The sequence below is a fragment of the Ochotona curzoniae genome, unplaced genomic scaffold (assembly GCF_017591425.1).
Source record: "Ochotona curzoniae isolate NIBS_2020 unplaced genomic scaffold, NIBS_Ocur_1.0 contig_605, whole genome shotgun sequence".
In the NCBI taxonomy this organism is placed as follows: domain Eukaryota; kingdom Metazoa; phylum Chordata; class Mammalia; order Lagomorpha; family Ochotonidae; genus Ochotona; species Ochotona curzoniae.
In genome coordinates, this window is record NW_024466491.1 from 2,781,402 (window position 1) to 2,808,822 (window position 27,421).

General features: G+C 62.5%; 3 protein-coding genes across 7 annotated transcripts; 2 read left to right on the top strand and 1 right to left on the bottom strand.

Moving 5' to 3' along the window:
- The first annotated feature begins 1,522 nt into the window (after window positions 1-1,522).
- Window positions 1,523-7,475, top strand: CREB3L3 (cAMP responsive element binding protein 3 like 3). Of its 2 annotated transcripts, none has more exons than XM_040990628.1 (9): window positions 1,523-1,693; window positions 1,796-2,024; window positions 2,554-2,672; window positions 4,503-4,640; window positions 5,132-5,238; window positions 6,122-6,190; window positions 6,711-6,795; window positions 6,898-6,997; window positions 7,086-7,475. In XM_040990628.1, the coding sequence occupies exons 1-9, from the start codon at window positions 1,550-1,552 to the stop codon at window positions 7,400-7,402; spliced, it is 1,308 nt and encodes a 435-aa protein (XP_040846562.1). In that variant the 5' UTR covers window positions 1,523-1,549; the 3' UTR covers window positions 7,403-7,475. The 2 variants fall into 2 exon arrangements, with proteins under 2 accessions (XP_040846562.1, XP_040846563.1); XM_040990629.1 differs by having other exon boundaries at window positions 4,509-4,640.
- A 1,085-nt stretch (window positions 7,476-8,560) lies between these two features.
- SIRT6 (sirtuin 6) lies at window positions 8,561-12,723 on the bottom strand. Of its 4 annotated transcripts, none has more exons than XM_040990630.1 (8): window positions 12,599-12,723; window positions 12,066-12,193; window positions 11,539-11,721; window positions 10,533-10,592; window positions 10,195-10,290; window positions 10,032-10,112; window positions 9,775-9,898; window positions 8,561-9,188 (listed from the first exon to the last, which is right to left on the bottom strand). In XM_040990630.1, exons 1-8 carry the CDS (start codon window positions 12,662-12,664, stop codon window positions 8,874-8,876), a joined length of 1,053 nt encoding a protein of 350 aa, XP_040846564.1. In that variant the 5' UTR covers window positions 12,665-12,723; the 3' UTR covers window positions 8,561-8,873. The 4 variants fall into 4 exon arrangements, with proteins under 4 accessions (XP_040846564.1, XP_040846569.1, XP_040846568.1 ...); XM_040990636.1 differs by having other exon boundaries at window positions 9,065-9,188; window positions 9,775-9,858; window positions 12,599-12,690; XM_040990635.1 differs by lacking the exon at window positions 11,539-11,721 and having other exon boundaries at window positions 12,599-12,690.
- Window positions 12,724-14,565: 1,842 nt separating this feature from the next.
- On the top strand, window positions 14,566-27,351 carry ANKRD24 (ankyrin repeat domain 24). The gene is made up of 22 exons (XM_040990215.1): window positions 14,566-14,601; window positions 18,860-18,949; window positions 19,075-19,205; window positions 19,313-19,401; window positions 19,926-19,990; window positions 20,276-20,333; window positions 20,943-21,013; window positions 21,141-21,247; window positions 21,365-21,552; window positions 21,846-21,874; window positions 22,198-22,278; window positions 22,436-22,531; window positions 22,585-22,605; window positions 22,718-22,753; window positions 22,835-22,933; window positions 23,373-23,445; window positions 23,654-23,760; window positions 23,884-25,473; window positions 26,394-26,561; window positions 26,704-26,829; window positions 26,970-27,035; window positions 27,274-27,351. Exons 1-22 carry the CDS (start codon window positions 14,566-14,568, stop codon window positions 27,349-27,351), a joined length of 3,405 nt encoding a protein of 1,134 aa, XP_040846149.1.
- The last annotated feature ends 70 nt before the right edge of the window (window positions 27,352-27,421 follow it).

Sequence of the window (27,421 nt, forward strand, 5' to 3'; positions counted from 1 at the left end):
GATATATATATATATATGCCTGGCATGGTAGCCTAGCAGATAAGGTCCTTGCTTTGCACACACCAGAATCCCATATGGGCGCAGTTCGATTCCTGGCTGTTCGACTTCCCATCCAGCTCCCTGCTTGTGGCCTGGGAAAGCAGTGGAGGACGGCCCAAAGCCTTGGGACCCTGCACCTATGAGGGAGACCGGGAGGAGGCTCTCGGCTCCTGGCTTCAGATTGGCTCAGCTCCAGGCATTGTGGCTGCTTGGGCAGTGAATCAGCAGATGGAAGATCTTCTCTGTCTCTCCTTCTCTCTATATATCTGACTTTGCAATAAACATAAATAATTTTTTTTAAAACATAAGTGAATCTTCAAAAGATGTCCCAAGTGCTTGGGCTTGCATCCACATGGGAGACCTGGAAGAAGCTCCTGGCTCCTGGCTTTGGATTGGCACAGCACCAGCTATTGCGGTCATTTGAGGAGTGAATCATCGGATGAAAGAGTTTCCTCTGTCTTTCCTCCTCTCTCTATATATCTGACTTTGCAATAAAAGTAAATCAATCTTTAAAAAAAATCCAAATCCACCAACAAGTAAGAAAGCCAAATAAGTTGGGTCTTGAGGAAGATGTGATTAGAACCTGCTGGGTCAGTTCAATAACACCAGATGCTGTCGGTCATGCCCACGGAAGTGGCATGTTCAACAAGGGCAGCCAAGCAGGAGTGGACAGCCGGTGCAGTGGTTCTGTGGTCAGGAACAAGCTGGGCTCTGCGAAAGTGTAGTCGTTAAATGAACGGTGGTGGAAGATTCTAGAAAGATCATGGATTCTTCCAGGCCCAACTTGGACCTGGATGTCAGAGGATGTGCACAAAGCGACCAGCTCATCCTCGGACGGGATCCCTCGTGCCAGCAGTGCGCGGGGCTCATCCCGAGACCCTGCATATCCAGGGAGTCTGCCGTCCGGTGACTGGACAGGACAGGAAGCTGGCCCTGCAAGTAGGGGAAAGGTCATGGCAATCCTGAGGTGCCCCAGACTGTGTGGCCTTTGCCCCTGGCAGGAGATAACGGTCCCCTCCCCTCCCCCGGCCTGCCTTAGTGTCACAGGCCCTGCCCCTTGTCCATCTGACCTATCTGCCAATCAGCACCCCAGACTCGCTCTCGGAGCCCTGGCCCTGGGGTGGGCCCCCAGCTGGCAGCAGAGAGTCCAGGAGCAGCCACAGGCCACAGAGCTGGCCGGGGCCGTGAATGGGCATTTAGCTGCTGAGCGAGCAGGTGAGCTTGGCTGGGCTCCCCTGGGGAAGCGAGGAGGCAAGGCCAGGCTGGGGAGCTGGGAGGAGGCCCATTGTACAGACCGGAAAACAGAAACCAGCTGAGGACAGAGGGCTGCATCCATCCACACCCCAGTCTTAACGACTCAGGAGGGTGAAGCTTGGGCTCTGTTGTGTGTATCTCCTTGGGTGCTGCTTCAGGCTGCCCAGGGCCTGGGGTGGGGAAGGGGCCGTTGGGAAGAGCCCCGCCCATGCGCAGTAGCAGGTGCAAGGGAACAGGAGGGGCGGAGGGCCTGAGGATGCTCCTGCTGACCCCTGCCCAGATGGCGTCCCCCGGCGGCGCCATTGACAGCCTGGAGGTCCTGGACCTGCTGTTCGACCGACATGACGGCGTCCTGAGGCATGTGGACCTGGGTGGGAGCTGGGGCTGCACCGAGGAGCAGGTCAGCAGCCTGTGCCCAGCTCCCCACGGAGGAGGAGGGGCGGGGGACACGCAAGGCCACCAGCACAGGAACCCCACCCTGCCCCCTCCTTCCCGACCCCAGGGACTGCCTGGCACAGAGCCCAACGACTTGCTCAGCTCCATCTTGGGTTCTGCGGACTCAGCGCCTGGCTCTCCACTCTGGTCGCCCGCGGCCAGCGACAGCGGTATCTCTGACGACCTGCCCTCCGACCCCTCTGACACCCCCGCGGGGGGCTACCACCCCGCTGAGTCCCACTCGTACGCACGTGGTGCCCCCTACCCCGCTGAGTCCTCCGTGACCATCGACCTGGGTGAGTTCTGCTCCCCTACCCGTGAGCCCATGTTCTGGGCGGCACCACTAAGTCCCAGTGAGGCTGAACAAGGAGCAAAGTTTGAAAAGTGCCAGGCATCTTCCTGTGCCGACTGTCGGAGCTGGCCAGGGAGCAGGGCCCCAGTCCGCCTGGAGGGCACCGCTGGAGCTGGGACCCGGCCTTATCAGGGGTCGGCATGATAGATGCTCTGGTGGGTCCCAGAGCATCCCATTGGTGGGAGCCCTGAAATCCCTCACCCAAGGCCACAGAGGCCTGCGGTCAGCAACCCTCCCCTAGACTCCGCTGTAACACCCCGTCCCCTGGGTGGACACCTTGCCCGCATCCTGGAGACAGACAGATGTGTCTTTATATAGCAGGACGGGGGAACGGAATCATTGGTCTGAGGGATGGGGGTGGACCTGGGCAGCTCGGGGCCTTGATAACTCAGGAATTCCTCGAAGAAGCAACCCTGGGAGGGTCCCTGGAAGCCTGACACTCCTGACCATGCGTCTCCATGTCCACCCACCAGACATGTGGAACCCGGCGGGCAGCCTCTACACGGAGGTGCAGCTGCAGCTGGCTAGCTCAGTGCCCCGAGGCGAGCTCACCGTGAAAGACCTGCTTCTCTCCGGCAGCTCAGGGGACATGGTGAGCCCCCCCAACCCCACCCTGGGGGTGTGTCTGTGCTGGAGGAGGGCAGGGCTGCGGTGGTGTGTGATATGACCCCTGGTCCCATTTCATAGACTGGAAGACTGAGTGGCCTGGACCGTGATAAAACAATTGGCATCACTATTATTATGTTGGTCAACAAGTGACTGTTTTGTGAGCACCTGCTGTATGCCAGGTGCATCCTGAATGAGTGTCACCCTGCGTCCTCGGGAAGCTGGCGATTGGTGCTCTCACGAGACAGTGTTGCGAAAAGTTGCCTGGAAGGAGGAGGGGCGCAAACACGCAGCTTTGGCCCCAGCCGTGCCTTCCCAGAAATTTTCAAAACTGCCACGCCTCATGATCCCTTCAGGCAGAAGGGCCAGGGATCTGGGCCCGACTGTAGCTGTAGGCTCTGCCCGCTAAGGGTTCAGGGCCTCCCACGGTGCACGAGACCTGTGCCACCGGACACAGGAACCCCAAGCACCCAGCGAGCCAGGGGGCGGGGCGGGAGCGGGCTTAGATTCAGGGTGTGAGTTCCTATAAAGTCAGATCAAAAGCAAGAGGTGGTCAGGTGGTCCTGGGGAGCCGGAGGCCTGCCTGGAGGAGGTGGCTAAGTGAGCAGCCCCCAGCTCCCAGCTGCAGCTGATGAAGGGGAGCGTGGGGTTAGAAGGGAGGAGCCACAGAGGTGGTCAGGTGGTGCTGGCCAAGTGACCCTGGCAGGAATGACAAAGTCCAGTTCTGGGGGAGGGACCATGCTGGGGCCCTGGGGACAGTAAAGAGGAGGCAGGAGTATGGGGGTGCGGGTTGCCACTGTCCCCAAGGGGAGCCCAGCAGAAACCGCCTCCCCAATCTCTGACCCTCAGCTTCCAGCATCTATATTTGTTTAGAAAAATACTTACTAGGGTCAGTGCCGTGGCGTAGCAGGTTAATCCACCCCACAGCACACCAACATCCCCTAGCAGTGTTAGTTTGAGTTCTGGTTGCTCCACTCCTTATCCGGCTCCGTGTTGATGTGCCTGGGAAAGCAATGGAAGATGCACCAAGAGCTTGGGCTGTGCCACCCACAGGGGAGACCCAGACAGACACCTGACATCTGGCTTCGGTCCGGCCCAGCCCTGGCTACCACAACCATTGCGGGAGTCAACCAGCAAATGGGTGAGCTGTATCTCGCCCTAAGGATGGCTTTAAATAAAGAAATCTTTTTAAAAATATTTATTTTTATTGGAAAGGCAGATTTAAAGAGAGTAGGAAAGACACAGAGAGGAAGATCTTCCATCCACTGGTTCACTCCCCCAGTGACCGCAACAGCTAGAGTTGAGCCAGTCCAAAGCCAGGAGCCAGGAGACTCTTCAGGGTCTCCCACGTGGTGCTGGGCTCCAAGGTTTTGGGTCGTCCTCCACTGCTTTCCCAGGGAGCTGGATGGGAAGCAGGGCTGCTGGGACATGAACTACGGCCCATATGGGATCCCAGTGTCTGCAAGGTGTGGACTTTAGCTACTGTGCCATACCCAATCTTGTTAATTTATTTATCTTTATTTGAAAGGCAAATTTACAGAGAGAAGGAGAGACAAAGTGAAAGATCCTCCATCTACTGGTTCACTCCCCAAGTGGCCGCCACAAACAGCCAGAGCTGAGCCAATCTGAAGCCCGAGCCTCCTCCGGGTCTCCCGTGTGGGTGCAGGGTCCCTAGGATTTGGGCTGTCCTCTATTGCTAAGCCTAAGTGCTCCGGACACCCCCTCCCAGGTTTCTTAGCTTCTGTTGCTCCCAGGCGGCTGGCTGTCCATGCCCTGCTCCCTGCTCATCACCTTTGCTCACCCTGCTCTGTCTCAGCAGCAGCACCCCCTGGCTGTCCCCCACTTGCCGCGACCCGGCCCCGGTCACGCTCAGGAACTCGTGCTGACCGAGGACGAAAAGAAGCTGCTGGCCAAGGAAGGCGTGACGCTGCCCTCCCAGCTACCCCTCACCAAGGTGGGCCAGGACTCTGCCACACGGCTCCCCTTCCTCCTGCAGCCCCCTGTCCACGTGGCCCCAGGATCCCGGCCTCTGGATGCCCCAGAGCCACGACCCCCCACCATGAAAGCCTGGGCTGCGGTTCATCTCTAGGGGGCCTCTCGCACCCACCCCCCAGGAAGGGACGTCCAGCATGTCGGGTGGTGAGAGTGTGGGCACACCCAGGTTCTGGGCCTTTCTGTGTGCCCAGCCTGCCCCACCAAGTCACTGTCAAGCACCTGGGCAGCATTAGAATCGGGGGTAGTGGGGCTCGCTGTCCGCAGGTGACCGCACCTGCACCTGCAGGCCGGCTGCTGGCTGTCCCCACAGTTGGCCTCCAGCTGGTGGCAGGGCCATGGCCGCTGGTCAGGGGGCCTTGGGCAGCGGGAGCTGAGCGAGGAGGATGAGAGAGGAGGATGGCCAGGGGCGTGCGGCCTGTTGGAGCCGTTCCCTTGCCTCGTGCCCTGCAGTATGAGGAGCGGGTGCTGAAGAAAATCCGTCGTAAAATCCGCAACAAGCAGTCAGCCCAGGAGAGCAGGAAAAAGAAGAAAGAATACATCGACGGTCTGGAAACCCGGTAGGTGGGCGCTGACGTCAGGGTGGTGTGAGTGACGTCATGGTGCCCATGCCTGGCTCGCAGCGGGCAGCAGGCAGAGGGACAGAGAAGAAGATCTTCCGTCCGATGACTCACTCCCCTAGTGGCTGCAACGGCTGGTGCTGAGCCGATCCGAAGCCAGGAGCCAGGAATTTCTTTCCGGGTCTCCCACACGGGTGCAGGGTCCCAAAGCTTTAGGCCGTCCTCCACTGCTTTCCCAGGCCACAGGCAGGGAGCTGGATGCGAAGTGGGGCTGCCAGGATTAGAACCGGTGTCCATATGGGATCCTGGTGCTTTCAAGGTGAAGAATTTGGCTGCTAGGCTACTGTGCTGGGCCCTTTTCCTGTTCTGTCATTCGGATGTTATCATAGCCTTCATTCTCCCCTCCACCCGTTGGAACAAGGCTTATTCTGCTTTAAAATAAATAAAATAGATAGCTAGATACATTTATTTGAGAGTCAGAGAGAGAGCTTCTATTCATGGGGTCACTCACCCAAGTTCTCACCGTGGCCAGAGCCAAGCTTGGAACCTGGGACTCAGGCAGGCTCTTAGGCTCAGCAAGCAGCGTGACTCCGGTCAGCTGAAGCATCGTTGGGTGGGAACTGCAGCCCAACCCGGGGCCCGATCCCAGGCCCTGGACATCTCAGCCGCTGGACTGCCTGCCCACACTCGTTTTAAACAGTGTCTGGCTCACCAGCCTGCCTGTAAAGGCTGTGATTATTGCCTCTTGGTGTGGCTTTAGCTGCATTCCCTCCCCACTGCACCTCCGCTCTTCTGTCCCAGGTAGCCTTGCCTGGTCTGGCTTTGGGTGAGGAGGGGGTTGTCTTGGGGTGACCCTGTGTGTGCTCCCCCCGCCCCGCCACAGGATGTCAGCTTGCGCCGCTCAGAACCAGGAATTGCAGAGGAAGGTCCTGCACCTTGAAAAGCAGAACCTGTGAGTCAGGGTTCAGCTGGGGCAGAGGGCAGGGGAGGGACAAGGGGCAGCGAGGATAGGGGAATGGGGGGCGGACGACGAGGATTGGAATGTGGCCTGAGGGCTTTGACAGGCATGAAGTTCACCATGGGAGGGACCATGAGCATAGGAAGGGCGGGGGAGGGAGACTAGGGGGGTCGGAGAGGGGGACGGGGCCTGGTTAAGACCCAGAGGAACCACCTGGGGCAGTAGTCCCTTGAGCTCAGCCAGGATGGCCTGTGCCAAGGTCCTGGGGCAGGCAGGAGGTAGGCAAATTGGAGCAAACAAAAAAGCAGCCAGTGTGGCTGGAGCAGAGTGAGTGAGGGAGTGAGGTGGAGGGATGGCAGCGTGGAGCCACGGAGGGGTTGGGGCCTGGGTTCAGAGAACACTCTTGGAGGCCCCGATAGGTGAGTAGAGAGGGAATGGGGAGTAAGGGGCATGGCAGGAGGCAGGACCGAGGAAGGCTGGCAGGCGCTCAGCGCGGCCTCTCTGCCCCTTCCAGGTCCCTCCTGGAACAACTGAAGAAGCTGCAGGCCACCTTGGTGCAATCCACCAGCAAGTCGGCCCAGACGGGCACCTGCATCGCGGTGAGGCCATTGGGGAGGAGGGGCGGGCCTCAGTCCCCCCCTCCAGTGAGATGAGCGTGCCAGGGGGAAGAGCAGATGGTGACCCCACCCCTTGTGCCCCAGGTCCTGCTGTTATCCTTCGCCCTCGTCATCCTGCCCTCCTTCAGCCCCTTCGCCACCCCCAGCAAAGCCGAGAGCCCGGGAGACTTTGCGCCTGTGCGAGGTGGGTGGGAGTCATCCTGTCCCAGGAAAGAAAAGTCCGGTCCCCCCACCTCTCCCTGAGGCGCCTCCTGACCCCGCCCCCACTGCAGTCTTTTCTAGAACTTTGCACAATGAGGCTGCATCCCGCGTGGCCCCCGACACTGCACCGGGCGGTTCCCAGGCCACGGGACCCCCGCACGAGGCTAGCGCACCCCAGCAAGGGTCTCCAGGTAACCCCAGGCCGGACTGGGACTTCCAGAACGTAAAGGTGCTGGGCAACTCCACGGGGCCGCTGGACAATGCTACCTTGGTCCTGGGGGCCTCGCAGGAGGAGCTGCGTCGGGCCACCCTGCTGGAGTGGGCGGCCCCCGAGCCTGTGCGCAGTGCGGGCCGCGCAGGGCTGGAGGCAGCAGGGGGAGAGCTGTGAGCACCGCGCACCCAGGAGGTGCAGCACGGACTGGACGGAGCACCAGGGTGCGCCTGCGGGGGACTGACACGGGGTGGGGTAGGGGGCACAGCGGAGACCCCAGCCTGCTCCATCCTCCCTGGTACTTCCTTCTTGGGGTGCAGGTGGCAGGGACCCCAGTCTCGAGTGCTGGACTTCAGGGCGCACCCATACCCCCTTTTCTAAGACGCCTTGATCCTTAATTAAAAAATTGTTTTTTTTCTTTTGCCACATGGCAGCTGGTGTGGGGGGGTTTGCAGCGGTGACTGGGATGCCTGGGTGGGGGGTCTTGTGTGTACATCACGGGCAGCGTCAGCACCTTGGAGAGCGGCCCGAGGCTGTGTGCACCTGCTGGGGCAGCGGCAACTGGAGTCCCCAAGGAAACCTTCCAACGGGGCGGGGCTCAGGCTGATGGTGAAGTTGCCTGTATCCCACATCACAGCGGCCCGGGTTCCAATCCCAGTCTGGCTGCCGCATACCACACTGGGAGGTTACAGGGACAGGAAGACTGGCCCCTCATGGGCCTGACACGATAGCTTAGCAGCTAAAGTCCTCACCTTGAATGTGCCAGGATCCCATATGGGCGCTGGTTTTAGTCCCGGCAGCCCTGCTTCCCATCCAGCTCCCTGCCTGTGGCCTGGGAAAGCAGTGGAGGACGGCCCAAAGCCTTGGGGCCCTGCACCCATGTGGGAGACCTGGAAGAGCTCCTGGCTCCTGGTTTCGGATTGGCTCAGCACCAGCCGTTGCAGCCACTTGGGGAGTGAACCATCATATGGAAGATCTTCCTCTGTATATCTGCCTTTCCAATAAAATCTTAACAAACAAACAAGCAAAAAACGGCTCCTTGCAGGAGACCTGGACTGTTAACAGCTGGCTGTGGGGAAGAGGGTGGAATGAGGCGGTGGTCCTGGGATTCAGGCCCATGCCATGGGACCACACCCAAGTGTGACCTGGCTCAGGAACTGGGGCAGTACCAGCTCCAGGCCAGGGGCCTACAGCCTCTCGGGGGACAGCAGACCTCAGAGACCCAGATGACAGCATGGAATCCTGACTGGGTGGCACACCTCACAGCCCCCCAGCCCTGGCTCCTGAGGACCAGGGCCTGGCACCAAACAAGAAGGCTCTAAGTCCAGCCGGGTACCAGAACGTGGTACTGCTTTTATTGCGTTAAAGACAGCTCCACAGGCGGTGCCAATCCTGCCCACGCGAGTCCACACCGGGTCTCCCTGCACGCTGGGAGTGTCCCTCCTGATGGCCGCTTTGGGGAGATGGACCAAGAGTGGAGGAGGGGGGCTGGGAGTGGGTGGGTGGGTGCCTGTTCCCTGTTTAGGGTTTGCCTCCTTCCAGAACGCTCATGGCCAGCCTCCACTCCGCCCCAGTGCCCTGAGTCCTCTGGGACAAGCACAAGTCACAGCATGTGGCCTCAGATAGATGGTCCCACACGAGGCCCCCATCAGCTGGGGTCAGCCTCTGGCTTCACTCTTTTAGGGGGCCTGCTGGGGGCGGGGCTGGCAGGCGCCTCCCGCTTGGGACTGTCGTGGTGGGGCCCGGGTTTCTCCTCGTAGTCTTCCTGCTTGGGGACCGGGGCGGCACCGTTGAGCTGAGAGCAGGGTGGGAGTGTGGGGGCGGGCGGCCGGGGCAGGGGTGGCAGCGCCCGCTCCAGCACGCAGGGTCCCTCCCAGGTGGGGATCTGCAGTCCCAAGTGCTTCATGAGTTGTGTCATGACCTCGTCTACATAGCCGTGGATGCGCAGGTCAGCGTGGCGGTCCTGTGGGGTGTGCAGGGGTGAGATGGGGCGGGGCTGGGGCGGGGACAGTGTGCACAGGGGTGAGGCCAAGCAGGGGTGGGGTGCACAGGGGTGAGGTGGGGAGGGGTGGGGTGAATACAGGTAGGGTGGGAGAGTGGTGGGGCTGCACAGGGTAAGCCGGGATGAGGTGGGGACGGGGTGGGGTGTACAGGGGTGAGGCTGGGCAGGGATGGAGTACACAAGAGAGGCAGGGCAAAATGGCAGCCAGGAGGTCCTGGGGAGCCCTCACAGAAGCGAGTTATAGAGATGTGAAGCAGGGCAGTAGCCAGGATACCCCAGGGAGGGGTGGGCTGTACAGGGGTGAGGCAGGGTGGGATAATGGGAGGAGAGGGGAGGGGCAGAGCACACAGGAGTGAAGTGGAGCGGGGCAGTGGCTGGGGGACCCCTAGAAGGGGCAGGAGCAGCAGCCAGGGTCTCCCCCGGGAAGGGTGGGCTGTACAGGGGTGAGGCAGGGTGAGATGGTGGCCAGTGGGGCATGTAGGGGTAAGGCAGGGCGGAGCGGGGATCCCTGGGCTGAGTGAGGAGGGCAGGGGTGACAGTGACCTACGTGCTTGGTGGGCTGCAGGTTGACGATGACCAGCCGCCCCCCGCGACGCTTGGTGGCCAGGGGCAGGTTCCCGCTGGGCTTGATCTGCAGCGAAGTACCCAGTGTGATGGACAAGTCCGCGTTCCTGGGGGCCAGGGATGTGGGGTGCAGGGTGAGCCCCTGACACCTCCTCCTGGAAGCCCTCCCTGACTTCACTCTAAGGTCTGACACCTTCCCTCCCCCTTTATTCTGGGGAAACCCCCCAACTGCGGATCTACCTGCTGGCCTCATCAGCGAGAGCCAGGTCCCGATCGGGCAGGGAATCTTCCCAGTCCAAGATGGTGTCTCGCAGCTCGCCCCTGCAAGATACAGGGTGTGGGAGACCCACACGGGGGCGGGGGGCAGGGAGGAAGTGGGTTGGAGGAGCAGGGGGGCGCTCACCTGCAGGCCCGCAGCCCCCGGGCTTTGGCCACGGTGCAGAGCCGACCAGTGGGCTTGAGGCCCATGCTGCCCACCACGGTATCCCTCACGTACTGACTGCAGGGAGAAGCGGGGACCAGGCCTGTCAGACTCTGCCCCCACCTCACTGTCCCTCTGGGGTGCGTTTTGCTGGGCCACGTGACCTCATCGACCAACAAGGAGTTGGCTGGATGCTGGCCCAGAAGTGGGGGAGTTAGCCTTGGGGAACAGATACCCAAGCAGGACAAATACAGCCACCCCCGGTTCTCGGGGTGCCCGTCTCCCCTCCTGGGGACTCCCTTCCCGTCCCCATGACTCACGTCTTACACTTCGTGCATTCTTCCACAAACATGTTTCCGTGAAGTTCCGCCAGCTTGTCCCTGCAGCGGGGGAAGGGTGGAGAGGCAGGAGGAAGTGGAGGCTCAGTGGTGGGGTACACAGACCCCCAGGCCTGCACCCTGGCACCAAGCTCTCCTTCCCCAGGAGGGCTTCCTGCACTTCTCATCCATGCCAACACCTAACACGCCCACCCTGCCCCCCCAACGCCGTTCCTGCCTGCTCCATCTATGCTGTGGGGAAGTCCCACCTCCCTGGGCCCTGGAACCCTGTCGTCCCGTGGCGGCTGACCCCACCTCTGGAAAGGTTGGGCCCATCCGTGTGCCCAACGCCCTTGTTCCTGGCAGGTGCAGGAGCCTCTGGAGGGCAGCAAGCCAAAGAGGCAGAAGTTGAGATTTCCGGTTGGCGGCAGGGCGGTGGCTGGCCCGGAACATGAGTGTTGAAGACGGGGGACCGACCAAGCCAAGGTAGCCCTCTGCCCCTCTCCATGCATGCCTCAAGCACCAGCACAGGATGGGACGCCTGTGTGAAGCATTCTCATGGCCGTGGAAGCAGGCACCTACTCAGTCCTTCACCACCACGCTCCTGCCTCCAGGTGACAGTTTAGGCTTGGCTGGGTTGGGCTGGCGTCAGTGTGGAGACCCATAGCAGGCCGGGCTTCCTGTCCACCTGGCCCCTGAGCTGGACTGCATATGGCTCCCCAACAGGTGGTCCATGCCTCAGCAAGTGAGGATGCAACCTGGAGGGCACCTGGAGGGGAGCCCCGACCCCAGCTCCCTCCTGCTGTCCACCCTAGGACACCACATTTGCTAGGCCTCCCTGTTACCTAGGTGGGCGACTGGATGGAGCTGCCAGCTGTTGGTTTCTACCTGACCCAGCCCTGGCTCCTGTGGGCATTTGGGGAGTGAACCAGCAGATGGGAGATCTCTCTCTCGGCTTTTGCAAACCCCCCAGGAGGCAGGGAAGGGCAGCCGGGCAGTCATACGGTACCTGGGAAAGCCAGAGCGCACATGCAGCCCATCCACGTTTTGGCTGACCAGGAAGCGCAGGAGACCCACGCGTTCCAGCTGCACCAACGCCATGTGCGTCTGTGTGGGCTTGGCACTCTCGAAGGTGGTGTCGAATTTGGGCGCCAGGCCCCGTTCCTCCATGGTCCAGACCCCTTGGGGACCCCTGAGAACAGGGGACAGGAAATTAGAGAATTGTGGGGAGGGGGTAGCTGGGAGCAGTGACCAGCAAGGACATCCTAAGCTTGGTGATGAGGGGTGGGCCCCGAGCGGACCCAAGCCAGGCAGCCAGAGCAAAGAGGACACTTCTTAGACTCCCTTGCAGCTAGCTAGGCCCACGTGAGCCAGATCTGTGTGTGACATTCAGGGAACTCAGAGTAAATCAAGAGTCTGTAGGATGGAGGTCTGAGCGGTGGGGTCGGAAGGAAGGTAGTTAGGTGGATGGGGCGGGGTGGGGGTGCTGCTCAGCCAGGCTCTGCCTCCATGCTTCCCCCCCTGGGGGTGACTGACCTGAAGTCGGGGATACCCGAGGCCGTGCTGATGCCGGCGCCTGTGTGCACCACCACGCTGGAGGCCTGCGAGATGAGCCTGGTCAGCTCCCACACCTTCCTCTCCAGCTCCTCAGGGGGGTCGAAGATCTGTCGGGGGGGGAGCCAGGCCTCAGAATGGGGGGTGCTGGTGGTGGTGGCTACAAAAGTGCCTCCCTCCACAATGACCCCGAGCAGGTGCAAGGCCACTGGCCAGGGATGGACTGGCCCTGCATGGACCCCACGGGTCTCCCTTCCATGCCCCGCCTGACCCCGAGCAGGTGCAAGGCCACTGGCCAGGGATGGACTGGCCCTGCATGGACCCCAGCTGCCTGGACCCCACCTCGTCCCCCACGGGCCTCCCTTCCACGCCCCGTGTCCACCTCGCTCCCTGGCGAGCCCAGGAGGTGGAATGCACCGGGACCTTCCCAGCCCTTGTCCATCACCCGCAGCTTCCAGGGGCAGTTCGCGGAGGGGTCGCCCCCCTGGCTCGGGGAGGGGGGATCCCACGCTCACCTCGGGGAGGCCGCACTTGCCCTTGTCCGCGTACGGCGACAGTCCCGCCGCGTAGTTGACCGACATCCCGGCCGCCCCCCTTCTCTGCGGGAACAATAAAGTTTCCCTTGTTGAGGTCTCTTCCGGCGGAAACGGGGTGGGATGGGCAAGCCGAAGGAGGAGCTGCCCTTACGCCCCTGACGCCCGGACTCGTCTGCCGAGGCGCATGCGCCTAGTGCTGAAGCCGTGGGCGCCATCTTAACTCCTGTCAGACGCTGACTTCTTGTACACCTTTTACGGCCCGGGTGGCGAGGAAGGGGCTGCTCACGTGAGAGGGCCCCCCTAAGATGAAGAAGCACGAACCTCTTTCCCCCTTTGTACAGCTCAGTGAGCTTCATGAAGACCTACCCAGGGCACTCGTGCCAAGCAGAGTCCTGGCGTCTCAAGTTACCTCAACATTCGCTGGCTTGACAGATCCTGGTTGCCATGAGCGGCACGGCTCCTGTGCCAGATCCTGGGGGGCTGCAGGCCTTGGGGCCCTGCTTTATGGAGCGCCTCCTGTGTGCATAGACACCATCATCCCAAGTCTCTTGACAATCGGGGTGCAAAGGAAGAGGAGAAGGTACTTAGGTCCTTAGGGATGTCCAAAGAGACACCTGACCCTGCCTCCCCACCCCGAGGCACCCAGGAGGGGTCCCTGGAGGAAGGGAATGAGCCAGGACAGGGAGAGGGAGGGAGCTGCTATGGTGTCAGGGCTGGGAGGAGAGGAGGGCCGTTTGGGGCTCCTTCCAGAAATGAAATCCACACAGCCTGATAGGAGGTGTCTGCCCACCGGAACCCCAGGGCCAACAGACAGTCTGTCTGCCAGCCCCATCTCCTCCCTCAGCTCAGCCCAGTCCCCCTGGGGGGCGGACACCCAGCTCAGAGCTGATCAGGTGTCCGGGCTGGGCTCTCGGAGCCGCTGCTGAGAGCTGCAGGTCCAGCTGGGAGTAGGTAACCCGAGCCAGCCAGCCGTGGACACGCACGCAAGCACGCACAGCAGCCTGGTGATTAGGGGCACTGGAGCCGCAGGAGGTAGGAGAGAAGGGGGTAATGGGGTGGCCAGGGATGGAGGCTCCATTTGGGGGAGGCAGGTGGCAGGTCCCGGGCACAAGCAGTTCCTCAGGCACCTCCCCATGGCATGCACCTGCCTGGTCCCTTGCCGTCTGCCCTCCGCACCCTGGCAGCCAGGCCTCTTCTGGGCATGTGGAAGACGTGTTCCTGTCCCCTAAGTCCTTGGGTTCATATCTGCCCACACTGTCAGTGTGACTGAGTCCCCAGTTTGCGGTAGAAGGGAAAAGCAGAGAGGGAACAGTGGTGGAATGGGGGGGTGTGCGACCGAGAGGGGCTGGTATTGGTTGTCTGGGATGGCTGGACACACGCCCGGCTGAGTGTGTGGCCCGAGTGAGGCAGGTGGGCCGGCGAGGATGTTCCTTCCTGGTGACCCCTGTGGGTTCAAGGTGCTCTGAGTTCAGTACCCCCCGGTGGCCTTGTACGTGCCCAGCTTCCGCGGAGCACATGGAGATGGACGCTGGGCAGATAGGGTACCGCCTCCTGCTGCTCTTACGTGGGGCTGATGAGGGCTTCGTTTCGCATAGCCCCAAAACTCTACTCACACAGGCCTCAGCCCTGGATCGGGTTGCCCAGGAATGGTGCTGACCAGCACAGGGGGCATTTGGGACTGGGCTGTGCAGGATCAGTAGGAGTCAGCTAGCAAAGCCACACGCTGTTGGCTGTCAAGATCATCTCCTTTCCCTGTGGATGCAAGAGGCAAAACTCAGACATGACAAGTGGCCCAGACCACACAGTAGGCAGACAAAAGATGAAAGAAGTGTGGGGTGGCAGGGAGGGCGGCAGCCAGAACCGTCCTGCACACCCCACCCCACCCTTGCCCATCCCTCTCCCCGAAGGTGGCCGGCAGAGAGGAGCCACGGCATAGGACACTGGCGATGAAAACCCTCCGGGCGCGGTTTAAGAAGACGGAGGTAAGTCTGGGGCCATGTGGGACCTCCAAGGTCCCTTCCTTCCCCACGTCAGGCCCCTGTGGCCCAACACCTGCTGGGCCTGCAGCCCGCGCCCCTCCTCCCACTCATTTAGCTACCTACCACCGGCTCTCCTGGGGGTCTCCCCTACCCACACACTGAGAACCCTGGTCCAGAGTTTCTTTCTGGGACTCAGTGAGACATGGCGCCCACTGCAGGGTATGGGGCAGATGGGAAGGCTCCAGGCCAGTGATGGGGGGAGGGACCTGGTAGCCAGGTCAGCCAGAGAAGAGGGAGGGAGTTGTGTGTGTGTCTGGAGGACAGGCTAACTTCGCACCTAGGGGCTGGACTTGGCCTGGGGGGCGCGAGCCGTTAAGCCACCCTTGGGACCCACACATATCCCATGTCACAGCCAAGGAGTCCTGGCTCAGAGTGTGACCCCAGCTCCTTGCCGCTGTACACCCTGGGGTCAGCAGGTGGGGGCTCAAGGTCCTTGGACCCCTGCACCCACGTGAGAGACCCCGATGGAGCTCCTGGCTCCTGGTCCAGATGGCAGTTGCAAATCACTTGAGCTCTAATCCTCTGCAGCCTCCCAGGGCACGCATCAGCAGGGAGCCCACACTGGACTGGAACCCAGGCGCTGTGGGACGGGCGCCTTCACTGCCTGCAGCTGGGCCCTTAGGATCCCTGTTCCATAAAGGAGCCCCGAGGGGCGGGAGGCAGTTGCAGAAGCCATCATCCAGCCAGTTCCCCCACCCACCCGTGTTGTACTAGACTCGGTGTGGAACGGGGTAGGTGAGTCAGTGTAATGACTGTAGAGAGAGAGAGAGACAAGGAGAGAGAGAGAGTCCAAGGGAGAGAGAGGGAGAGACCACCCACGCAATGTGACCCCAGCCAGCTTCACGCTTTGTGGAGCCATCAGAAGTCACGCAGCTGCACGGTGCCCGTCGGAGGTGACCCGAGCCCTGTCACACTGTGTTTTGCTAAAGCAGAGTTCTAATTAAATCCCATCTCTGCACAAAATCCTGGGGCGAGAAAGGGGACCCCCTTGCCTGACCCAGAGGCTGTGCAGGCCAGCAGCCCTGGGGGCGGGACCAGCAGGTGGGAGGCGGCCAGGGGATGAAGTGGTGAAGACTTCCCAACTCCATCCTTCCCTCTGCCATCCTCCATGTGCTGGGCTCCCATCCGCCCGCCACCTGCCCTTCTCAGATTTCCTTACAAACCAGTGGCCAGGAGTTGGAAGTCGAGTTGGGCTTTTGTTGAACAACTCCCCGGGGAAGGCAAACTAACACCATTCAACCATCTGCCTGCCCACCTGTCTACCCCCAGCAGGGCCTACCTCCCAGCCCCGCCACCCCTTCAACTCCAGCCCTCCCTGCTGCCAAACCCCTTTAGGGGCTGCCATTCGTCTTAGACCTCGGTTTTTCCTTCCATAAGATGGGAGTGGCCAGAAGTCTCATTCTCTAGTTCCGCTTAGTTCTGGTTCTAAACCAGGAAAAACCCACAGGGGAGTGGGGGATTTGAGAGCACTGTACACGGTGCATGCCTGCTCTCTCTTTCTCTCTCAGACTTATTTATCTGAAAGGCAGTTACAGGGAGAGAGAAGAGAGATCTTCCATCTGCTGGGTCACTCCCCAAATGGCCACAACGGCCAGGCCAAAGTCAGGTCTTCATCTATGTGGGTGCAGGGGGCCTGAACTCCTGGCTACCTCCTGGGGTGTGCATCGTGTTGCCTGCTGTCCTGGTTTGGCACAGCCCTTGCCCTGAGCCCAGTGCTTGGGGGCAGTGGTCAAGGTACTTGCTCCCTCAGCCCCGATGGGAAGGGCCTGGGTCCGAGTCCCCGTGGTAGACCTCCGCGTGTCTTTGCCTTGTCCACCTGTCACAGCAGAGACCAAGGGGACAGAGTAGACCTGGGGCAGGAAAGATGAGCCCTGCTGTGGGGTGGTGAGAGGTGGGCTCTCTGCAGAGGGGGACCCCTTGTGTCATAGCCAGTAGGGCAACAGACAGCGCTCTGCTTACGGGGACAGCTGGGGCAGGGTGGGCCGGGACGCGTCTCATTCCACCCAGACAGCTTCAACAGGGTCACGCCAGGCAGGAGCCTTGTCAACTGCCCAGGGGGCAGTCACTGGTCTCTCTGATGTTGCAACCTCAACCACACAGTGCCCATGCTACTTCCTGCTCTCCTGGACACCACTTCCCTCCAATGCTGCCCCTGGCCTTACCCTGCCCATCCTCTCTTACCCTGCCAGCCCGTAGCAGGATGCTTTGCAAGGCTTGCCACCACCACTGTATGTACAAAAGCCACAGGCCAGGGATCTTGGCTCAGGGCTGCATCCCCACGGCCATGTTTGGCATCCAATGAATGCTGAAGGAATTATGGAGTGTCTCCCCCAGGTGCTGCTGTGGTGTGCAGGAGGCACCTGCTGTGTGCTAGACGCTGTGGCAGGTGCTGGGGACCCCACAGGGGCCAGGACAGCTCTCGCTGCCCCTCCTCCACTACTGCCCAACTCTCAGGTTTGCAGTTTACACACCTCCTCCAGGAAGCCTTCCCCAATTACCCGCAGCCTGTGTCAGGAGCCTCCACTGGGCTGTCCAGGAGGGCAGCCCTGCTCTGTTCATCTGTGGGGGTCTTCTGTAATAGCAGGTGCATCTGGGACATGGCTGAATTCCAATGCCCAGCCTGAATGTTCCGTTGGCACCAGGGTGTGTGGCCTGCCCCGGAACCCTGGGGCTGGCAGGCTCCACTATCAGCATTTGTAGGAGGGGGGGCTCTTATCCCTGCCCGGGAATGCATCCTAGTGTGAGAGCAGACTGGGGATACTGGCTCTCCCATCACCCACAAAAGCAGAGGGAGACACAGGGAGATCTCCCACCAGCTGTTTTGCTCCCCGAATGCCCACTCTAGCCTGGGTTGGGCCAGGCAGAAGCCAGGCCCCAGGAGCTCCATCCGGCTCTCTGGACGTGTGGGCAGGCCAGGGATTCCAACAGCATTTAGGCCACCCCAGGGTGTGACCCTTTAGGCTGTGCCCACCTGCCCCATGGGGGCACTCCCCGCTGTGCTGTCCAGCCCCCTCAGTCACCCTCCGCAATAGGAGTATTCACGGGGAAGCCCATTTCACAGAGGAGGCTGGTGGAGACCACACCTGGTAAGTTCGCCCAAGCACTGGCATGAAAAAAAAAAAAAAACTCCAGACTATGGGGAGGGGGCCCCGGCTGGACTCCCATGGCATTGGGCTGTATACCTGCCCCCCTCCGGCAGGTGTATGAATGAATGCGCTAAAGAACTTGTGAAAAAAGCGCAGAGCCGGGATGGGCAGGCAGACAGGCAGGCAGGGGGCAGAGAGAGGGGCAGCTCTGTCCATCCTGCTCCTCCCGGCTCGGGGAGGCACCTGCTCATGGAGTCGGCGGAGATGGACGCCGAGGGTCCCCCGGGAGTCCCCAGCCGGCGACTCGTGGTGGTGAGGGAACCAGGCATCGTCCATCCACCGCTGGGCCCTGAGGTCAAGTCCGGCCAAGGCCGCAGCTCTCCTTCCCACTCCCCCATTCCCCATCCCCATCCCCCTTCCCGGGCCTGCCTAGGGGGGAGAGGGCGGAGCGCCGAGAAAGGGGTGGCATGCTGGGCGGGGCGCCGGGCTCGGTCCCTGCCCGGCCCCTCCGGAGCCCTGACGCCATGAAGCAGCTGTGCCTATGCGCCGCCGCCCCCTTCGCGGTAGGGTCGGGGCGCGCGCGGGGCGGGGGGCGGGCGCGTCCTGGTCCACCCACCCTGGCCCGCCCCCCTGGCTGCGGGCGAGCTTGGAGCGCCTCGCCCCGAAGGATGCGCGAGGGTGGGTGGGGGGGCGACAGCCGAGGCCGGTGACGGGGCGAGGTGGGTGGGGGACTTAGGGGGCGCAGGTGGAGATGCTGACGAGGAAGGGGGAGACGCACAGCATGGAGAGGCCGTTTGGAGAGCATTCCGGGGGCAGGATGTTTTGGGGACAATGGACTAGGTCATTTGCAAGGCAGAAGACTCCAGATAGCCTATCAGAAATTCAATTTGGGGGTTTAGGGGTGCAGCTTGACCCTTCCAGGCCATTGTTGGCTTTGCATGACACCAAGGGTCCATTGGAGTGATGTAGGAGTGCCAGAGTCTTGCTGGGCAGGGGCTGGGGTTTAACTCAAGGAGGAGTTGGGGTCAGATGCTGGCCCTGATTCTGGGGCAGGCTGGCGGTGGGTTCGGGGGTCAGCAGCCCAGGGCCACCTCCCCTCCCCAACCCCCCCACAGCTGCGGCTCAGTACCACCGACCTTGGCACTTGCCCGCCCTGTGGTCCCTGCCCCATCCCGAAGCCAGCTGCAGCCAGAGGCAGGCGCCAGGCAAGTGTCCTGGGTAGGGGAGCCTCCTGGCATGGCCATGAGAGTGCAGGGCCCCTGCCAGGGGGAGCGGGGAGGGGGCAGGTGGTGGCCTGACCCCACATGCGCCCCTGGCTGTGCCCCTGCAGAGCCAGGACTGGGGCAAGAGTGACGAGCGGCTGCTGCAGGCCGTGGAGAGCGGGGACACGGCCCGCGTGGCCACCCTCCTCACTCGCAAGGGCCTGGTGCCCACCAAACTGGACCCCGAGGGCAAGTCGGCGTGAGTGCCTACGCCTGGGGGCTTTCGGAATCGGAGAGGTGGGAGACCCTGGTGGGAGCGGGGAGCTGCCCCCAGCTGACCCCTGACTTCTGACCTCTGACCTCCAGGTTCCACCTGGCCGCCATGCGGGGTGCGGCCAGCTGTCTGGAGGTGATGTTAGCTCAGGGCGCCAATGTGATGAGCACGGATGGAGCAGGTACTGCCCACTGGCAGGGGCCCTGGGCAGGGAGGAGGTGCCCAGCCCTAGGGGCCTGTTGCAAGGATGCAAGGTCTCCTGTCGGGTGGGTTCCTGCCCCCCACCCCCACCCCCTCGAGTGGCGTGGAATTGGCTGAGCTGACACCTCACAGCTGGGGAGTTTCTGATTAAGGAATAGATGAGTCGCAGCACTGTGGGATGCTTGGAGGAGCATCTGGGCCTGTGGGGAGTACCTGTGTTTGAGCTATATGAGGGGCAGGGTAGGAGGTCTGGAGTAGGCAAGGCTCTGCCGAGTATCTGGCACGGGAAGGCAAGGAGGTACGGATTAGCGGGGACCCAGGGAGGAGCCTCTTTGGGTTCTGTGGAAATGTGCATGTAGAGTAGCTGGGTGTCGGGGAGTAACTGGTACAGCGAAATCGTCCGGAGCTCCCTGGGACAAGGGAGTAGCAGCAAGGCTGTGAGAAGTATCCCACCCCTTGCAGGACCCAGGTTCTAGTGCTGGGTTGTATGTTCCTCCCTTGCAGGCTACAGCGCCCTGCACCTGGCCGCCAAGTACAGCCAGCCTCAGTGCTTGAAACAGCTTCTGCAGGTCACCCCCAATCTCCTCCCACATGCTCCCCCCACAAAACTGCACGGGCTCTCTTGGGTCCTCCTGCTCCCCCGAAACCCCTAGAGATCTCCCCACAGCGGAATACCCCGTGGCCCTAGCTACACCCTGCAAACCTTAGCCCTCATGAAGGCCAAGAGGGTCGCGTGGTGGTGGTGGTGGTGGTGGGAGGGGGCTTTGCAAGGCAAGGAGGCCTGCAGGGGTGGGAGGAAGAAGAGGGCAGGGGACATGCCTAGAGGGGTCACGTGACCCGTCCCTGCTGCCCAGGCCTCCTGTGCGGTGGACGTGGTGGACAGCAGCGGGTGGACAGCCTTGCATCACGCAGGTGCGTGCGGCGCTGACCGCCTGCACCCACACACACTGGGGGTCCCAGCGCCCGTGACTGGTGGGGTGACCTCAGCTGGTGGTGGAGGACATTGCCACCTGCTGGCAGTGCCGGGGAAGCTCGCCTGACCCTCCCCTGCCTCGTGGAGATTGCCCGCAGCCAGCCAGCGCCCGTCAGTCAGCCGCTATTTAAAGCGTTGCAGAGGCCAGCGCGCCCAGCAGGGATGAGACACAGTGTGGGGGCTGCAAAGTCGCTTTGGGCATCAGACGTTGGGGAGAAGGGGGGAGGCAGCCCTGAACACACACGTGACACTGAGCTGGCCTGGCCAACCTCCTCCTCCAGTGTAGAGGACATCACAGCCCTGGGGCCTGGGCATTGGGGTGGGGGGCACCCCTTTCCACTGCCCAAACTTAGATCTCACCGCATATAACAGGCGCCCACCCTTGCCCACCGCTGTGTCACCCCGGGGTCTAGGCCGGGCCTCATCTTCCTCATCCATCACTTGGGTTGCATCAGGAGCCTCCCGGGAATGGGTGGGGATTTCTGAGCAGGGGACCCCCGATCCTTCCCTCCCGCCCCTCACTACCACTTTCTCCCGCCCTGTCCCAGCTGCCAGCGGTTGCCTCGCCTGCTCTGAGATCCTTTGCTCCTTCAAGGCACAGCTGAACCCGAGGGATCGGGTGAGCTGCTGGGACCCACTGCGTTTGTCTGGGAGTACGCCACCACCAAGGGGCAGCTCCCTGCAGGGCAGTGCTCCAGGCTGTTCCTTCCCTTCCCTTCTCACCTCCTCTTGTACCTCCCTGGCAGTCGGGTGTCACACCTCTCCTCCTGGCAGCTCAGATGTGCCACACCGATCTGTGTCGTCTCCTCCTGCAGCAGGGGGCTGCCCCTAACGACCAGGACCTGCAGGGCAGGTGAGTGGGCTAGCTCCCACCCTCCCCTCTCTCTGGGTGGCCTTGGCCTGGGCGCCGTAGTGTGCCCTGTTCTGGAGGCTCAGGGTATCCCCCTCTCCTTCCTGTATCTCTCCTTAGGACTGCCCTAATGCTGGCCTGCGAGGGCGGCAGCCCCGAGACTGTAGAGGTTCTGCTGCAGGGTGGGGCGCGCCCTGGCATCACGGATGCACTGGGCCAGGACGCGGCACACTACGGCGCCCAGGCCGGGGACAAACTCATCCTGCACCTGCTGCAGGAGGCAGCCCAGCGTCCCTCCCCGCCCAGCGGTACGCAGGCCTCCCGCGCCAAGCAGCCCCACACAACACACGCAGAGTGGGGCGTTTCCAGGCCCCCCTTCCACACACATCGAGGGCAGTTTCAAGGAGTCCCCATCCGCATCCATGTTCGGCCAGTGGATTTGAGTTCTGAGACCCAGCACCTGTAGGAACTATGATTCTTGGGGTACTGGGGAGTGAGAACCGCCCCTCCCTGACAAGTCCCAGGCTGGGAGAGGAGGTGTCCCCAGAGCTGGGTGAGCCTGACCCTGCCCCTGCCCCCCTTTTCTCCCCACGCCTCCCAGAGGATGGCTCCGGCGAGGCGACGTCCCAGGTAATGATATTTCAAACTGCTCCCCAGAACCCTGGGGGCACAAGATCCAATCCCGGGGCCTGGCTGTGGTGGTAGGGGACACCCCAGGTGCCAACTGTGCTACCACGGTGGGCGGGCGGAGGTACGGAGGGGCAGAGGTTGGAGGAGGATGCGGCTGGGAAGCTTCCGGAATGCTATCTTGGCCATGTGTGCGCCAGGATGGGTGATGGGGGCTGCTGACGGCCAGGGATCGGCTCAGTCAGTTTGTCTGGGTGGGAGGCAGGTGGGGCCCCCTTCTCCCCCTGCCCCGGCCACATTTAACACTGTCCCCCCTCTCCACCCAGAATTCAGTGACCAGTCATGACAAGCAAGGGGCCCTCAAAAAACGCAAGGCGCCTCTGCCTCCCGCCAGCATTCCTATACCGGTGAGCGGAGTCCAGGGTGGGCATGGCGGGGTGGGATTTGGGGGGGTGGGTGACAGCCCCAGATAGGGGAGAGGGACTGCCCTCGGTGGGGCGGCGGGCGGGGACGCCTCACCTAAAGGGTTGGCCGGGCCGGGGTTGGGGGGCCTGGGGACAACAGGACGACCGGGAAGCCTACGAGGAGATCGTGAGGCTGCGGCAGGAGAGGGGCCGCCTCCTGCAGAAGATCCGGGGCCTGGAGCAGCGGAGGCACGAGGTCAGCTGGTGGGGGAGACGTGGGACGGGGTGTAGGGTGTGCCCCCCTCCCAGGACCATGAGGGCACGCAGTCGGTTCCCAGTCAGGGCCATGGCTGGCTTCCAGTGGACTGAGTGGGCAGCTAGTGGGGCAGACAGGTCCCCAGGGCAGGTGCCTCACGGCGGTGCCCGCCTCTCCCCCTTGCAGCCCGAGGCCAGCTCGCTGCACAGCCTGGAGAGACAGGTGGGTGTGTGTGCATTGGGGGGAGCCACAGACAGCGCCCCCATCCCACGGCTGCCGCTGAGCCTCCCCCTCTGGCTGCAGGTGCAGGAGCTGCAGCAGCTGCTGGCGGAGCGGCAGGAGGAGAAGGAGAGCCTGGGCAGAGAGGTGGAGAGTTTGCAGAGCCGCCTGTCCCTGCTGGAGGTGGGGGGACCCGGGGCTGCAAGAGGAGGGCGGGGCCAGGGCATGATGGGTGGGGGTCAGGGGCGGGTTGTAATGGGGTGGGCCTGGAGGCAGATGGGGTGAAGTGGGTTAGGGCTAGGGTTATAGTTAGGGTGGCAGTTACTGTTAGGGACGTGGAGCAGCCAGGCCACAAACCAGTACCCATATGGGATCCTGGTGCATCTAAGGCAAAGTTTTAGCCACTAGGCTTCCGCGCTAGGTCCATAACATAAATCTTAAAATAAAAAGAAAAAGCTACAGTGAGACAGAAGGCACGGTGTGTACTCAGTGATTGCACAACATAGCTGGTGGCAGGGTCCTGAGGTGGGGGTTCATCCTGGCATCTGGACCCCCAGTGCTCCCTGGAGTCTCTGGGGGGTGGGAAGGACCCCTCAGCCCTGAGTTCACTCTACCTCCCCAGAATGAGCGAGAGGACACGAGCTATGGCGTGCCCACCCTGCAGGACGAGGAGGGGGAGCTGCTGGGCTCGCCAGGTGAGCCCCCATCCCAGGACCCTGAGCTCCGGCACCTGGTCCTGGGGCAGGGGAAGTAGCCTTGACCCCACGGAGGTGGGGACAGTCTGCTGCTCAGAGGACATCTGGCTCCCACCTGTCACTCCCGACACCTTGCCCTGGCGCCCTGCCGTGTCAGATGTCCCTCACAGCCCATGACCCCGAGGCCTGACTCTGTGTCATCTGCCAGGGGCCGCCGTGGCACCAAGCCCCCCAACTCGGGAGCTCCTAGCTTCTCTGCAGGCACAGGTGGCCGCGCTCACCAGACAGAACCAAGAACTGCTGGAGAAAATCCAGGTGCCTGGGCAGGGGACGGCGGGGGGGACAGAGGCCTGGGCCGGCTCTGAGCAGAACCAGGGTCCGGGCGGAAGAGAACAACCCCTCTTCTCCTGCCTGAAGGAGCGTCCTGCCCACATGCAGGTCCTGGAAAACTTCGAGAAGGATGAGACGCAGGTGGAGGTGAATGGCGCGGCCGAGGTGGTCCCTCTTGCCCTGTATGACTCCCTGCAGGTCGAGTTGGACAAGCTCCGTGGACAGCATGCCGAGGCCCTGCGGTTGCTGGAGCGGCGGCAGGAGGCCCGGGAGGTGGCCACTGAGACCAACGGAAACAACCCAGTGTGCCCGGGGCTCAATGGCACGGTCACACCGGAAGCCAGGGTCAACGGGGTTGAGACCACAGACGAATCCCTGGGAGCAGAGGTCGTGGCCACTAAGACCACGGGAACCAGGGCCACGGCTACAGAATCCACCCGCGTGGAGAACGTGGAAACAGCAGGGGCCGAGGCCGTGGCCACAAGAGCCACGAGTGCTGAGGTCACGGAGGCCACGGCTATAAAAGAGGACAGTCACGCGGAAGCCACAGGACCCGAAGCTCCGGGAACTGAAGCCACAGAGGTTGAAGCCATGGGAATTGAGGTCACACCAATGAATGCAGAGAAATCAGAAGCGACAACCCATGCAATGAGGACCACAGAGCAAGGCCAAGAGCCCACAGACGCACAGGCCAAGCATGATGCGGCCACAGGTGCCACGGCAGTGGAGGCCACGGCAGTGGAGGCCACGGCCGTGGAGGCCACGGCAGCAGACTCCACCACCTCCAGGGTCCCCTCGAACCCCATCCGACACCCTGGGGCTGCAGAGGCCTCAGAAAAGCTGCAGGCTGAACTGGAGACCCGGATTCGGGGTCTGGAGGAAGCGCTCCGGGAACGGGAACGGGAGGCGGCGGCGGAGCTGGAGGCAGCGCTGGGCAAGTGTGAGGCAGCCGAGGCGGAGGCAGGGAGGCTGCGGCAGCGCATGCGAGAGGCGGAGGGCAGCGGGGCCAGCGCGGGCACCAGCACCGGTGGTGGTGGCGGCGACACGGCCCAGCTGCGGGCGGCCTTGGAGCAGGCGCGCGAGGACCTGCGCGAGCGGGACGCCCGCCTGCGGGAGCTGGAGGCCGCCACGGCCTGGCTGGACGAGGCCCGGGCAGGCCGGCTGCTGGCCGAGGAGGAGGCCCGGGGTCTGCGCGCAGAGCTGGCGCGCAGAGAGGAGCTGCGCCTGGAGCAGAGCCGGGAGCTGCAGGTGCTGCGGGAGCAGCTGGCGTCGGCCACGGCCGCGGGCGAGCAGCAGCGGGCCGAGGCGGCCGAGCTGGGCCGTGCACGGGATGCGGCCGAGGCCCGGGCCGCCGAGCTGGCCGCCGCCTGCGAGGAGGCGCGCCAGGGGCTGGCCGAACTGCGCGAGGCCTCCGAGGCGCTCCGCCAGGCCTCGGTACCGGCGGCCGAGCACCACCGGCTGCAGGAGGAGGCCTTGGAGCTGCGGGGCCGCGCGGCCGGCCTGGAGCAGGAGGTGGTGGCCACGGGCAAGGAGGCGGCCCGGCTGCGGGCCGAGCTGGAGCGGGAGCGCACCGGCAGCGTGGCCCGCTCCGAGCATGAGCGCGTGACAGGGGCGCTGCGGGCTGATGTGGCGCGGCTCGAGGCGCAGCTGGAGGAGCTGGGGCGCAAGCACGAAAAGACCAGCGCTGAGGTCTTCCAGGTGAGAGAGAACAGGGGGTGCCCACTCGGCCCACCAGCATGGAGAGGCAGGGCGAAAGACACCCACCCCCACCCCGCATCTTCTGCTACACCCCAAAAATGCTGGGGGAGAGCTGAGCCGGGAGCTCTATTCACACCCCCGACATGGGTGCCAGGGACCCCAGAACGTGAACCCCTGGACCCAGGGTGCAGGTTAGCAGGGAGCTGGGTGGGAAGTGGAGTAGCTGGGACTCGAACTGGTGCTCAGGTAGAGTGCTGGTGTTTCAGGCGGTGGCATAACCCACTGTGCTACGACACCAGCTCCGTTCTGCTTTTTTGTTTTGTTTTTAATTTTAAAAAAATTCTAATATTATCTACATAGTACTTTTTTTTTTCAAAACGACTTCCTGTGTTCCGCTTTCTCCAGGAGAACGATGGAGCATTTTTCTGTGATTGCACTGGGTTCTCAGCACAGCTGTCTAGATGACTTTCTCAGAGAATTTGCATGTATTAATATATGAGTTTCTAGTTGATAATGGCACATCTGGTTCACAGTCTAGGAGCCGGTTTTCTCAGAAAGTTCTGGGTGCTTGATCGTGTGCAACATCGAAGAATCAGGACCTTTTTTTCCCTCCAGTCTTTTACAGTCTGGCTTTGTGCCTCATTTCTAGAAATTCTTCTTTTTCTGAGTCTGTGAGCACGTTCCCTGGATGGACGCTAGAGGGCGCGCTCTGTCCAGCTCTACCGCAGCCTGGACACCCGTACCTGGCTAAGACTCTGTCCTCAGGGTCCAGGGACCGTGGGAAGCCACCCCGGCACTGGGTCCTAACAGCAGGCTCGCTGCGGGGTGCAAAGCCTTGAGCTCACTCTGGGTGTCCGTGTGCAGGGGCGGAAGGGGGTGACCCTCCCCAGGATTCCACGTGGCTTACCCATGGCCTGCAGGTGCAGCGCGAGGCCCTGTTCATGAAGAGCGAGCGGCACGCGGCCGAGGCCCAGCTGGCCACGGCAGAGCAGCAGCTGCGGGGGTTGCGGACGGAGGCGGAACGGGCGCGCCAGGCCCAGAGCCGTGCCCAGGAAGCCCTGGACAAGGCCAAAGAAAAGGACAAGAAGGTGAGTGCCCTCAGGCGTGGTGGCGGTGCCACGGAGAGCGTCATGCCAAACGTTGACTGCAAGGTTGTGACATCATCGAGTGCCACCTGCAAACCCTCAGGACAGGGTGTCGGCTGACGTCCCCCCCAACCCCTGCTTGCAGATCACGGAGCTCTCCAAGGAAGTGTTTAACCTCAAGGAGGCCCTGAAGGAGCAGCCGGCCGCCCAGGCCACCCCGGAGGTGCAGGCCCTGCGGGAGCAGGTGGCCACACTGCAGCAGCAGCTGGAGGTGAGAATGCTACCTGCTGGACGGGCCAGGAAGTACTTGGACATTGCGGCCAGGGCTGTGGGTGTGGGGGACGACCTTCTTGGAAACCCTGGCTTTCTTGGCACACTGCCTTGTCGTCCCTCTGCCCCCAACGCCCGCAGGATGCTGCCAGGAACCACTGTGCCGTGGTGGCTTTGTATAGGAGCCACCTGCTCTATGCCATTCAGGTGCGTGTTGTCCCCCACCCCCTGCCAATCCCTCCCTGACCCCGGGGGGACTCGCCTGGCTGTGCACAATGCCTCCGGTGCCCCGGGGCCTCAGTGTCCCTGTCTGCACCATTGTGAGGCCCCTCCTGGAGCCGGCCTCTGTGCTGGCTGGATAGGGGGTGGAGGAGGGCAGGGCCACCAAAGGGAGCCACGGCAGGTGCACCCAAGGTGGCGGGCTCTCTGCTCCCTGCACCCCCAGGGTCAGATGGATGAGGACGTGCAACGCCTGCTGAGTCAGATCCTACAGATGCAGCGGCTGCAGGCTCAGGGCCGCTGACGTCACAGCCGCGCCCCCCTCGCCGCAGGCCACTGGGCTTCACGGGCAGCCCTCCTTCCCTCCCCGACTG

Bases quoted from the DNA above. Each gene is read 5' to 3' on its own strand.
- CREB3L3 (XM_040990628.1), top strand. From the start codon at position 1,550: ATGCTCCTGCTGACCCCTGCCCAGATGGCGTCCCCCGGCGGCGCCATT. The intron at 5,239-6,121 runs GTAGGTGGGCGC...GCCCCGCCACAG, and splicing joins ATCGACGGTCTGGAAACCCG to GATGTCAGCTTGCGCCGCTC. The intron at 6,998-7,085 runs GTGGGTGGGAGT...CCCCCACTGCAG, and splicing joins AGACTTTGCGCCTGTGCGAG to TCTTTTCTAGAACTTTGCAC.
- SIRT6 (XM_040990630.1), bottom strand. From the start codon at position 12,664: ATGTCGGTCAACTACGCGGCGGGACTGTCGCCGTACGCGGACAAGGGC. The intron at 11,722-12,065 runs GTCAGTCACCCC...CCCTGTTCTCAG, and splicing joins TCGGGTATCCCCGACTTCAG to GGGTCCCCAAGGGGTCTGGA. The intron at 10,593-11,538 runs GTACCGTATGAC...CCCCCGCTGCAG, and splicing joins GTGCGCTCTGGCTTTCCCAG to GGACAAGCTGGCGGAACTTC.
- ANKRD24 (XM_040990215.1), top strand. From the start codon at position 14,566: ATGAAAACCCTCCGGGCGCGGTTTAAGAAGACGGAG. The intron at 22,934-23,372 runs GTGGGGGGACCC...CTACCTCCCCAG, and splicing joins GCCGCCTGTCCCTGCTGGAG to AATGAGCGAGAGGACACGAG. The intron at 23,761-23,883 runs GTGCCTGGGCAG...GCCCACATGCAG, and splicing joins AACTGCTGGAGAAAATCCAG to GTCCTGGAAAACTTCGAGAA.